General features: G+C 41.4%; 2 protein-coding genes across 2 annotated transcripts; both read right to left on the bottom strand.

The window, feature by feature from the left end:
• Window positions 1-3,411: 3,411 nt before the first annotated feature.
• LOC148015106 (uncharacterized) lies at window positions 3,412-5,052 on the bottom strand. Its single transcript, XM_087665174.1, has 2 exons — window positions 4,962-5,052; window positions 3,412-4,241 (listed from the first exon to the last, which is right to left on the bottom strand). The coding sequence occupies exons 1-2, from the start codon at window positions 5,050-5,052 to the stop codon at window positions 3,412-3,414; spliced, it is 921 nt and encodes a 306-aa protein (XP_087521300.1).
• A 5,726-nt stretch (window positions 5,053-10,778) lies between these two features.
• LOC148015105 (uncharacterized) lies at window positions 10,779-12,419 on the bottom strand. Its single transcript, XM_087665173.1, has 2 exons — window positions 12,329-12,419; window positions 10,779-11,632 (listed from the first exon to the last, which is right to left on the bottom strand). The coding sequence occupies exons 1-2, from the start codon at window positions 12,417-12,419 to the stop codon at window positions 10,779-10,781; spliced, it is 945 nt and encodes a 314-aa protein (XP_087521299.1).
• Window positions 12,420-13,211: the final 792 nt, after the last annotated feature.

Genomic DNA, 13,211 nt, shown 5'->3' with positions numbered 1-13,211 from the left:
GTATCCAAGAAGAAACCCGATTGGGACAAAAAATTGTACGTGGCAGTGTGGGCGTATAACACAACGTTTAAACGAGTCACTTTGCCACACTCCATTCAAATTAGTTTATGGAGAGGAGTGTGTCTTGCCCTTAGAGATTGAGTTGCTGACCATAAGATTTGCAATCAATCATTCTTTGGGTTATGAGGATGCCCTTTTCGAGTGCTTTACGACTCTGGCCCACTTGGATGAGCTCAAATTGCAAAGTTTGTTGCACCAAGACATGGGTAAGCATCGCATGAAGTAGTTGCCTGATTTAAAAGCAAAGAAATATTCCTTTTAGAAGGGATAGTTAGTTCTATATTATGATGCACGTAGAGAATTGTTTCCAAGAAAACTTGAGCCCAAATGGGACGGTCCATAAAAGATCATAAGAATAGGGAAGAATAAAACCATGGCATTAGTGGCTGATCTTGAGGGAGTGGAGGTCCAGTAAGTTACTTATGAATATATGTATGCATCATGTGTGTTCAAAATAATGTATTTTAAAAATATATTTTTTATATATTTTTTACATACAAAAAGGTGTAACATAAAGATGTTATTTACAAATTGAGTAGAAAAGGGTTATGTTTGATTTAGGAAAAAATCACAAATAAGGATATTTATAAATAGACCTTGAATGCATGTGATGTAGAGGATATACATATAGTAACTTCCTCGAGGAGTGAAGTTTAAAAATAAGGTTAATCTTAAAAAGATTAAACCTTATTATCTCTAAATGCACTAATAAAATAAATGCCTTGCAGTTCAATATTGGGCTGATCAAGAACCTGCAAGAGATGAAATAGATTGATGGGGTGGTTGATTCCTTATTTGAAACACCCATACTTGGAGTAGAGATATCATCAGAGGGAGTTTATCTAGTGGAGTAAAGGATATAAAGTGATTGAGTAAGAGGATGGATCATTTTTTTAGGAAATCAAAGTCTTTTGTCATCATTGCTTACAAATTTTGATAAGCATCCCTGTTATATTCAATGAAGAGGTGGGATGGAGCCTTCAGTACATCCTCTGAATATGCTTAATTTTGACTATCACTAGTACGAGTAGAGGTGATGATGGTGGCAGGCTGTGTGAACCCATTGTGGACATATACAATGTAGTTTGATGGAGTGTCCAAGGGTCCCACCAAGAAAGGGAGTATAGGGGTAGTTATTCAAGATCCCGATGTAGAGTCGTGATGAAATTGGTTGTTTATCTCAAGGTTGGATTCACCAATAACATGGTGGAATACAAATCTTTAATCATGGGATTAAATATTGCTAAGAAGGGTGGTATCAGTTGGTTGTTAGTAAAAGGGGATTCCCAACTGGTCTTGAACCAACTAAATGGGACATACTCAGTTCGAAATCCTATTCTTTCTATGTATCATCAAACTGCTATGACCCTAGTTGATGAATTTGAGAGAGTATCTCTTCAGCTGATCCCACGTTATTGGAATCTGTTTGAGGATTCATTAGCAAACTTTACTTATGAAGTGGACATTTTCTTCAACTGTGGTCCTAGTTTGGATGTTGCTATTGATAATGAGATAGGACCTGGTCACTTGTGGGGAATTTTATTAAACCACATGTTATATGGCAGGCGCTAGTTAGTATGGGTAATGCAAAGAGTGGCCAAGACCCATTTGCCTTTGCTATCTTGGATCCATAGGTTGGTTAGATGACATGTTATGTGTACCCCTCTTGCTATTTATGTAGGAGGTATGGGTCACAATTTGATGCATTTAGTTTAGGGTAGGAGCCCTATTTCCTTCTTGGGATGAAGCATCTTGTTGTATATTAATAAGATTTTACAAGGGGGGATATATATGAGCTATTTTGCATGATTTCTTTAGGCTAAGAGGGCCAATTTTTTGTTGGGTTTTAATGTCTTATTTCTTTAGGCCAAGAGGGCCAGTTTTGTTAGGAGTGAAATGTGCTATTTCTTTAGGCCAAGAGGACCATTTGTCTATCTAGTACGGGTGCAATTAATAGTTTTCTATTTTTGTCATATGCTAGACATATTCAAAGAAGAGCTTCGAGGGAGGCCTTTGTCGTGCTGAAGCTTCTTGTGGCCCTATCCAGGTGATGTCTCTCCTTTATGAGTACCTGTCTTTTCATGCTATATGTGTCTGTGTACTTGTAGATTAATAAATCTATAAATACATGCCTTGTGAAGCACTCACACAAGGCGTGGGGGGAGATTGCACCCGACTGGTATTCTTGTCTCATGTCGTGCAAACTCTCTTCTTGATTTTATAAAGATTTTGGTAGAGTTCTTTGTTCTTGGGGACCTTTCGACATTCACTACGCATGCATACAACATCCAATTTGTGCACCAATGAGAGATAGAAGCTATGAAGTATATGACTGTGCAATGTGTACATATACAAGGGGTTCCCACCCAACTATGGGCCATGGGCATTTACTCTAACAATCTCCCACTTAAAGGCCAATATGCCTTATGGGAGTATAAGAAGAAACTGAATATACTATACAATGCCTATTAGCACTCTATAATGTACAAAGTTATCAAAAGGTAAACTCTTCATGAAAATATCTATACGCTTTGTCAAGTGAGTTACATGAAGTTTATGTTCAGAAAAATTTGAACATATTCAATTTTACGTTCAGATGCTTGAGTTCAGTTTTTCCATTGGCACTTGATAAATTCAGCTGGATAACAAATCCTGTGAACAAATTTTCAGGATTCCATACAAAGTAGGAGTCTAGTAGGCATCAAAAGATGTATGCTCAGTCAAGCACAAATGAGGAACAATCTGATTGTATCTCCAAAGCCAAAGCAGGGTATTAAATTGTCTTCATAAAAAGGTGAGAGTATTCATTTATGAGAGAATATAGGCAGGCACTTCACTTAAGCCACAGACATGTTGCTACTCTGCTGGTCTTTCAAGCCTTGTGCTGTGGCCATGCAGCCATCCACTCCCTGCTCCCACTGCTCATTATTCTGGCTGTCTATGACTCAACTGCATGTCTATCCAAACGATGCATATCACATGTACATATGCATCCATGTATGAATCTGCCCTGTAACCAGATGCTATGTGTTAAGTCCCTCAAAACTCCACCAATTGTAGTTCTGTCCACTGTAACTTCACACATAGGAGTTGAAGAACAGTGAGAATGGGAATTGTAACTACTCATTAGGACATCATCTTAGCTTGCTGGGAAAGAGCCAAATACTCAAGGCACTGAGCAGGGTACCCTTAAAAACAAACCAATGTCACAAGCCACCAAATCCAAAACCATTAAGTGTTGACTAAGCCTTCCCACAAGGCTGAGAAACTGTCAAACTTTCTGAAGTCCTTTTTGCTTTCAATAATTGTCGTCTCTTGACAAAGAACCACCACATCCTACAACACCTGTCATCAAAGGGAGTCATCCTCATTCTTTAGGTAGTTCTCTAATATATTTCTCCATTTGTTGATTGCTTTCTTGCTGTTTGCAAACAACTCCGATGTTGTCGTGTGTGGCTCCTCCAAGGCAACATTCATGATTGCCTTAAAAATGGCTCCTGCACAGTCTGAAAATGAGGAATTACATGCCAACCTCAATGCATTGACCTCAATTATGACATTACTTTCAGGCACCCCTTCCAAAATGACACGCCTGAAGGTCTCCTCCACCTCTTTGTCAAAGTATGCTGTATCTGTTGCCTCATGCTGCTCATCTTTATCTCCTTCCTCTTCAGAGACAACAGAGTTTTCAGGTCCAGAAACCAGCATAGCATCTTGAACATCTTCAACGTAAGACTGGTCCTCTTGTACCCTCATTTCCTCAATCTTTTCTGGTGGAATAGGAGCAATAGAGTGCCTCCATTCTTCATCTTGAGATCCATCTTTGATCCACCTGTAACCAGACCCTGATATTCCTACCTCTGTAATGTCCCAATTGCCTGATGGAGAGGAGTCTTGTACACCTGATCTTACTTCACCATCATTCAGAGATTCATCTTCCCCTTGCACAGGTTTGGAGGGGCTCTCTGAAGTAACACTTGCACCCTCCACATACTCCAGCTCTTCATCGCTGCTGTCCTCCTCAGTAGGCTGAGGAATCAAAGAAATCTTTGAATATGCTGGGACTGTAAAATTCTGCCCCACAACAACATTGAAAGACAATACAGCACCAGGTTCAATAACAGCTCCCGACTTGATTGTTGACCCATCACATATTACTGCATGTTTTATTTGTGCATTTTCTTGCACAGTAACGTTGTTCCAGCATCAGTAGAAGTAATCTGTTGTCAAGCACTGATGAATCGATGGGAGTCCTCTGTCATAATAGAGATGAGGAGGCGACGTTCAAGGAAGCTCGTCGTCCGCCATAGTCAGATTGAGAGCCATAATGTCCAAGAAGCTGGTCTTTCTTTCGATTTCGTTGATCTCAGGAGGTCTGAAAGCTTCACAGATAGCTTTGATCAACGGATTGCAGAAAAAAACCTGCTGGTATCAAGGCAACGATTCTGTGTCAATTCTGACATACACGAAGTCTTCTACTCCATTGTAGCCTTGTATCATAATTGCAAGAAGAATATCTGTTCGCACGGAACCCTGAGGCCCACTCTATACATGGTTCAGAGCAGCGCTGTCCTTCCTACCATATGAAGGTCTTTCCACTCTCTCTTGATCCCCCTCTTTCCGTTCGTGACCTCCCCTGCTTTTTCTCTCCTTTCTTCCCCAATTAGCATTGCCCCTTCCCTCCTTTTCGTCACACACTCCTCTTTTCCCTCCCTTCTTAGCATTTGAAATCCCTCATTAGCAACACTATCGTCAAGTCTCTTTGCCAATAATGGCATGAAAATCTCTCACCAGCATTGGATAAGGGTGAGATCCAGTTACGGACCTTATAATATACTGTGTAGTCTCTTCATTTGTAACCAAGTATCTTATTGCTTCTGATGCCACATCTTTCAACGTACCTGTACCAAACTGGATAGCACGTACCTCAACTCCAAAGAGTCTCATTCTGAATACTTTAAGAGCCTGTCGTTCCATATCTTTGGCGCCCATGTAAACAACACATTGTAACCCAAAACAAGCACACACAGTGACAGTGACAACTCCATGCTTCTCATAGCACATTTCAATGCTTAGCCTCCTTCTTTCCAACTCGTGGATGTGGAGGGTTGTTATCATTAGGTATTTTTGATGTAGCTGGAGAAGGAGAAGACAAAGTCCTAACATGTTCATCAGCATCAGTTGTGCTTTCCACTCAACCTTGCTCAACATAGGCTGAAAGCATCTCATCACATTCGCCACTTTTGTCTCCAACTCCTCCCCACTATACTCATACGCATAAAATAAATGTAATCACAACAACTAAGTATGTACAAAGTACCAAATCCCATGCACAACTTTTGGATGGTTTACACACCTCGAATGCGCAGCAATACGACATCCACCCCCTCTAAACCTGCGCATCCTCTGGATGTGCCAACCTTCCAGGATCATTCAACTCCACAAACAGGTCAAGTCCATCTTCTGATTCTAGTAAACCTGTTTCTCCATCAACTTCATCATCCCAATGAAATTTCTGCCCCTTTCGAAGCAGCTGATAGAGAACATCTGCAATATGAGCAAAATGAGGAATCCAAATCATGTAAAATACACAAGCTCCCACAAATCTCCGCACCTCTGAAGTAGTTGAGCAATACTCTGCAATCCTGTTTATGGCATCCACCTTTGTAGGAGAAGGCTCTCTGCCATAATATCCAACCATATGCCCAACTATGATGACTTCATTAACAGCAAAGACAGATTTCAGCCCTGAAAGTGTCAAATTTACCTCCTCTAATCGTGTCAATATTTGTTCACAAGCATTCAAGTGATCAGCCACAAACTGTCTACATCCACGCAAATCAAGACTTTCATTCTTTTCTTCTTCTGCACAACCCTTAATAGGCACATCATCTAGAAAAGGCATGGTAAACTGCGGAATATAGTCTCGAAGAACTCTATGCATAGCATTCATCATATGAGCAACTGAGTTTGTAGCACCTTGAGGCAAGGTACACATCCTCACAAGACCAATAGGTGTCCGCATAGTAGTAATATCCCTGCTTTCCAAGGCAAGCTGAAACTGATCATAACCTGAATACAAGTCACCTAGTGAATAGATGGCTCGTCCTGCAAAAGCCTCAGCAAATTCATCCACAACTGGACCTGTTCCCACATTCCTGATTGTCACTTTGTTCACGGGCTGCATATCCTGAATAAATCTCAAAGTACCATTCTTCTTTGGTACAGTAAACCACCTGTTAGAATAAGGTGCAGAAGAGGGTTCCAAAATCCCCATTTTAATCTTCTCATTCAGCAACTCTATCAGCTTTGGCAAGTGTGCTTTAGGCACAGGTATAGGACGTATATTCCATGGTACATGAGGAACAGTGAAGATGACCATAGGTGCAACCAATTCGGGACTAATGCAGCCAATTTCATGTGGAAAGAAAGCAAATGCCTTACCATGACGTCCAAGCATCTCTCTAAAACATTCTTTTTCCACTGGAAGCAAAAAATCATCATTTCCAATCTTCAATTCTGCAAGAGTTTCAGCTGTAAACTTATGTCCAATATTTGCAGGATCCCTCAACATAGGCTGCTTCATAGCTTTTTCAATCTGTTCATCACTATCAGAAGGAAGCGAGCCTGCAACCGGCTTAACCTTCTTATCAACTGTTTTATATTTTATGTCAACCTTGGCATCATTCAAGCACTCTTTCCTTTGCTGCAATTTCTGCAAATTTTCAACATCTTTCAACTCTGTTGGCTGAAAAATTTCAGCCTTTAGCTCTATAGACTGCATGGGTGCAGCCTGAAACTCTATATGCAGAAATTTTTCTGCATTCAACTCTGTTGGCTGAATGAATTCAGCCCTCGGCTCAATGGACTGCATAGATGCATCCTGAAACTCTGTATGCAGAAATTTTTCTGCATTCAACTCTGTTGGCTGAATGGATTCAGCCCTCTGCAATTCTGTTAGCTGATCAAGATCAGCCATAAATTCAGTTTGCTGAGTTTTCTCAGCCTCTAACTCTGTTTGCAGCATAAAACCAGAAATTTCCTGAAACATATCCAAGGTTTGCACAGGTATGATCTTTGAACCCTTGCATACATCAGTTTTCAGCATTGCACTCATCTCAAACAATGTATCTGCATAAGACATCCCTTCATACAATCCATCCACATGCTCTTCTGCTTGCAAAATACCTGCATTCTTCAACTCTTTCTCCTTACGACCAATGTACTGCTTGGCAGCTCTAGGCAAATCTGAAATTTTCTGATAACTTATTGAACTATCTGAAGTAATCCCAACAAAGTTATTGGAGAAAGACTGGCTTCCAGGATGCGAGATCTCCTCTTTTCTCCACTCCGTACCACTGGCGTCTCGCAAGACAGCGGTACCTAATGAAAATCCAACTCCTTTGCAGGTAGTGGTGCCTCACGCAAGGAGTCCCTGTTTCTCGGATGATTTACCCCAACAGTCATAAACTGAACAGCTCGCATACCATCTTTACTGCGTATCCGCGCATAAGCTGACCCATCATCCATCACTTTTGTTTCCATTCTTGCTTCTGTAATGAAAGGCTGTCCAAGAATAATTGGATAAGAGCATGAATCCTGAACAAAGCAATGATAATCCTCTTCAACATTACCAATAGAAATTCTGATACTCGGACAAGCAGCATACATATCACCAGAAGTATTATTGGCGGCTCTCATGCGCCAGCCATGCTCTGCATCCATAGGCCACTTACCACTCTCATAAACACCTCGAGCAATAAGATTAATTTCAGAACCATGATCAACTAAAGCAATCAAGGGAATTTGTTTCTCTCCAATCCTTACCACTGTCTCAGTGGTTGCTCTAGCCCAATGACTTCGTGAAAAATGGCTGCGAGGAATGAGAATAGGGGTCTCATCATCTTCATACTGCATAGGCTGCACTATTTTCTCCAATTGCGGATTAGCAGAAGCATTCTCAACCATCACTGCATCATCATGCTCTTCCCCAAGAGCTCCATGCCACAATCCCTGTAAAGCAGGTCCTTCCATCGCATGTCATTTCCTCCGCAAAAGATCCTGCATCTGATCCTGTATTTCTCTTCTAGCAATCCCAAGAGCCTCTCCAACAGTAAAAGTGACTTCACTATTCAAAATTCTTTCATGAAAAATCTTACTCATATCCGTTTGCATATCAAGGTCTGACAAGAGCTTGAATCCTGGCTCTTTTCTTGGTTGCCTCTTTTCTTTCTGCTTATCTCCCATTGGTTGATCAGAACCTGTTTGAGCTGGAGAATTTGACATAGGTGGAGCTGTAACAGGTGGTGAAACAAAGTCACCCCCTCTAGTCTTTTTGGAGGAACTAGGACCCTCCTCATCTCTTCTTCTCTTTTCTTCAACCATGGCATCTAAACCCTGCGTTTTAGCAATATAAGCAAAAATAGAATACCTGTCAATAGGAGAATCCCATCCTGTTTCTCCTCGGATGCTAGAGCCCACACAAGTCATAGTAGAAGTTTGAACTTTCCCTCTTCTCGCTATCTCCAAGGCAGAAGACCATAAAGCAGAGTCTCCATCAGATTTCTGCTCAAGCTGGACTCCAAAAGCTGAAGCATCTCCTCTAACACTCACATAAGCTGATCGCGCAGCCATATCATCAACAAGCTTCTTCATACCTCCCTTACCAAAGTTCGTGTCAAGAGGAGCGCCAGTCTCTGTCAGCCATATCTTCCCATCTTGTCCCCAGAACACTACATTCTTCTTACGTGCTTCCTGAAAAGCATCACAATCTCTGCAGTGTTGGTGCTCTGTACTATCACACCAAATACATCGTCGCCCTTTTCTTTGACCAGCTTGAAAAGCAGTCACTAGAGCAGGTGCTACAGCAGGTACTGACATAAGTTGCTCCTTTAACTTACCAACTTCAGCTTTGACTGCTTCAATCGTCAAATCCGCCAAGCCTTTAATAACATCATCTACAGATAAGGGCACTGGAGCAGCAGGAACTGGTGGATTCATAACAGGAGGAATAGGCTTAGGCAAAGAAGTAGCAGGGGTAGAAGAAGAAGTCTCCAAGGATTTTTCAAGAACTGATCCTGTGTTTCGATGCAATCTGACTCTCCTGCGCTGCTTCTTGACAAGAGCATTCACAGCATCAATGACATGTCTCCACTCAGTCTTTAAACCTGAATCAGTAGCTTGATCTTCCAAAAGATCATCCAACTTTTCCTGTAAATCAACATCTGCAGCTTGCAAAAATAACTCCACTTTCTGCATCTCCAAAGCTTGCTGTTCAGTCCCATCCAACTGAGCATAACGGCTTTCAAACTCTCGCAGAAGAGCGGTAACAGAAAGTCCCTTATTAGGCATAGAAACCCATGCTAAAAAATTCCTGCGATTCATAAGACCTGTATCCTCCAGGAAATATTCATCTTTTAATGCCTTTTTAAATTCAGCCCAACCTGTATGTGCTTCTTGAATTTCTGCAATTCGACCTTCAAGAGCGCGCACCACGATCTGCAAGAAGTAGCGGCTCCAAACATCTTGAGAAACCCCAAAAAACTTCATCTTTTCTTCATACAAATGCAGGTAAGTTGACACTTGCTGGCCATTAAACTGCTTCATCTCCTGTTGGACAGCTTTCAAAGCATCCATAGCATCACTGTCACGTTTTGCATGAGCTTGCTGCTGCATATACATGGTAAATGACTGAAACAAGTTCTTCATAACATTATCATCTGTCATCTCTTCTTGCGAGTCTCCCATCTTGCTGATGACGCAGCACTTTCACGTCAGGTTCACCAGAAATGTCAAAGAGATCGTGCAAGGGCTGCAGAACACGGGGTTCAAGATACAGCAATGGAATAGACTAACAAGAAGAAAATTGAATTTTTGATGCCAAAGTTCACTATATTCCTTGTCAAGTGAGTTACATGAAGTTTATGTTCAGAAAAATTTGAACATATTCAATTTTACGTTCAGATGCTTGAGTTCAGTTTTTCCATTGGCACTTGATAAATTCAGCTGGATAACAAATCCTGTGAACAAATTTTCAGGATTCCATACAAAGTAGGAGTCTAGTAGGCATCAAAAGATGTATGCTCAGTCAAGCACAAATGAGGAACAATCTGATTGTATCTCCAAAGCCAAAGCAGGGTATTAAATTGTCTTCATAAAAAGGTGAGAGTATTCATTTCTGAGAGAATATAGGCAGGCACTTCACTTAAGCCACAGACATGTTGCTACTCTGCTGGTCTTTCAAGCCTTGTGCTGTGGCCATGCAGCCATCCACTCCCTGCTCCCACTGCTCATTATTCTGGCTGTCTATGACTCAACTGCATGTCTATCCAAATGATGCATATCACATGTACATATGCATCCATGTATGAATCTGCCCTGTAACCAGATGCTATGTGTTAAGTCCCTCAAAACTCCACCAATTGTAGTTCTGTCCACTGTAACTTCACACATAGGAGTTGAAGAACAGTGAGAATGGGAATTGTAACTACTCATTAGGACATCATCTTAGCTTGCTGGGAAAGAGCCAAATACTCAAGGCACTGAGCAGGGTACCCTTAAAAACAAACCAATGTCACAAGCCACCAAATCCAAAACCATTAAGTGTTGACTAAGCCTTCCCACAAGGCTGAGAAACTGTCAAACTTTCTGAAGTCCTTTTTGCTTTCAATAATTGTCGTCTCTTGACAAAGAACCACCACATCCTACAACACCTGTCATCAAAGGGAGTCATCCTCATTCTTTAGGTAGTTCTCTAATATATTTCTCCATTTGCTGATTGCTTTCTTGTTGTTTGCAAACAACTCCGATGTTGTCGTGTGTGGCTCCTCCAAGGCAACATTCATGATTGCCTTAAAAATGGCTCCTGCACAGTCTGAAAATGAGGAATTACATGCCAACCTCAATGCATTGACCTCAATTATGACATTACTTTCAGGCACCCCTTCCAAAATGACACGCCTGAAGGTCTCCTCCACCTCTTTGTCAAAGTATGCTGTATCTGTTGCCTCATGCTGCTCATCTTTATCTCCTTCCTCTTCAGAGACAACAGAGTTTTCAGGTCCAGAAACCAGCACAGCATCTTGAACATCTTCAACGTAAGACTGATCCTCTTGTACCCTCATTTCCTCAATCTTTTCTGGTGGAATAGGAGCAATAGAGTGCCTCCATTCTTCATCTTGAGATCCATCTTTGATCCACCTGTAACCAGACCCTGATATTCCTACCTCTGTAATGTCCCAATTGCCTGATGGAGAGGAGTCTTGTACACCTGATCTTACTTCACCATCATTCAGAGATTCATCTTCCCCTTGCACAGGTTTGGAGGGGCTCTCTGAAGTAACACTTGCACCCTCCACATACTCCAGCTCTTCATCGCTGCTATCCTCCTCAGTAGGCTGAGGAATCAAAGAAATCTTTGAATATGCTGGGACTGTAAAATTCTGCCCCACAACAACATTGAAAGACAATACAGCACCAGGTTCAATAACAGCTCCTGACTTGATTGTTGACCCATCACATATTACTGCATGTTTTATTTGTGCATTTTCTTGCACAGTAACGTTGTTCCAGCATTAGTAGAAGTAATCTGTTGTCAAGCACTGATGACTCGATGGGAGTCCTCTGTCATAATAGAGATGAGGAGGCGACGTTCAAGGAAGCTCGTCGTCCGCCATAGTCAGATTGAGAGCCATAATGTCCAAGAAGCTGGTCTTTCTTTCGATTTCGTTGATCTCAGGAGGTCTGAAAGCTTCACAAATAGCTTTGATCAACGGATTGCAGAAAAAAACCTGCTGGTATCAAGGCAACGATTCTGTGTCAATTCTGACATACACGAAGTCTTCTACTCCATTGTAGCCTTGTATCATAATTGCAAGAAGAATATCTGTTCGCACGGAACCCTGAGGCCCACTCTATACATAGTTCAGAGCAGAGCTGTCCTTCCTACCATATGAAGGTCTTTCCACTCTCTCTTGATCCCCCTCTTTCCGTTCGTGACCTCCCCTGCTTTTTCTCTCCTTTCTTCCCCAATTAGCATTGCCCCTTCCCTCCTTTTCGTCACACACTCCTCTTTTCCCTCCCTTCTTAGCATTTGAAATCCCTCATTAGCAACACTATCGTCAAGTCTCTTTGCCAATAATGGCATGAAAATCTCTCACCAGCATTGGATAAGGGTGAGATCCAGTTACGGACCTTATAATATAGTGTGTAGTCTCTTCATTTGTAACCAAGTATCTTATTGCTTCTGATGCCACATCTTTCAACGTACCTGTACCAAACTGGATAGCACGTACCTCAACTCCAAAGAGTCTCATTCTGAATACTTTAAGAGCCTGTCGTTCCATATCTTTGGCGCCCATGTAAACAACACATTGTAACCCAAAACAAGCACACACAGTGACAGTGACAACTCCATGCTTCTCATAGCACATTTCAATGCTTAGCCTCCTTCTTTCCAACTCGTGGATGTGGAGGGTTGTTATCATTAGGTATTTTTGATGTAGCTGGAGAAGGAGAAGACAAAGTCCTAACATGTTCATCAGCATCAGTTGTGCTTTCCACTCAACCTTGCTCAACATAGGCTGAAAGCATCTCATCACATTCGCCACTTTTGTCTCCAACTCCTCCCCACTATACTCATACGCATAAAATAAATGTAATCACAACAACTAAGTATGTACAAAGTACCAAATCCCATGCACAACTTTTGGATGGTTTACACACCTCGAATGCGCAGCAATAGGACAACGCTTATGAAAAGATCTATACACTATCATTCATATGGATCTTGACAAGCTCAGTGTGCATGTTGTCAAGAATCTCCCTAATGAAGTGATACTTCACATGAATGTGCTTTGTCTTTGCATGAAAGATAGGGTTTCATGCTAACTAAATGACACTTTGACTATCATATTGTAATGTAGGCACCTCTCTTGTAATGACCAAGTCTTCCACTAGATGAGTAAGCTATATAGCTTCCTTGTAGGCCTCAATTGTTGCAACATACTTTGTCTCATTGGTAGATAAAGCCATACATAGATAAAATTGAGAGACCAAAGAGTCTATGCCAATTATGAAAGTGAAGATAAAACCTATAAAAGATATCCTAGAGTCTACACTCCATGCAAAATCAACATCTATATATCCAAGAA

This window comes from Lygodium microphyllum, chromosome 24 (genome assembly GCF_053477565.2).
Source record: "Lygodium microphyllum isolate KBCC chromosome 24, Lygodium_microphyllum_v1.1.10, whole genome shotgun sequence".
Lineage (NCBI taxonomy): Eukaryota > Viridiplantae > Streptophyta > Polypodiopsida > Schizaeales > Lygodiaceae > Lygodium > Lygodium microphyllum.
This window is presented reverse-complemented; position numbering and strand designations above follow the sequence as displayed.

Bases quoted from the DNA above. Each gene is read 5' to 3' on its own strand.
- LOC148015106 (XM_087665174.1), bottom strand. From the start codon at position 5,052: ATGGGCGCCAAAGATATGGAACGACAGGCTCTTAAAGTATTCAGAATG. The intron at 4,242-4,961 runs GTACGTTGAAAG...TTACTGTGCAAG, and splicing joins TGCTATCCAGTTTGGTACAG to AAAATGCACAAATAAAACAT.
- LOC148015105 (XM_087665173.1), bottom strand. From the start codon at position 12,419: ATGGGCGCCAAAGATATGGAACGACAGGCTCTTAAAGTATTCAGAATG. The intron at 11,633-12,328 runs GTACGTTGAAAG...ACTTCTACTAAT, and splicing joins TGCTATCCAGTTTGGTACAG to GCTGGAACAACGTTACTGTG.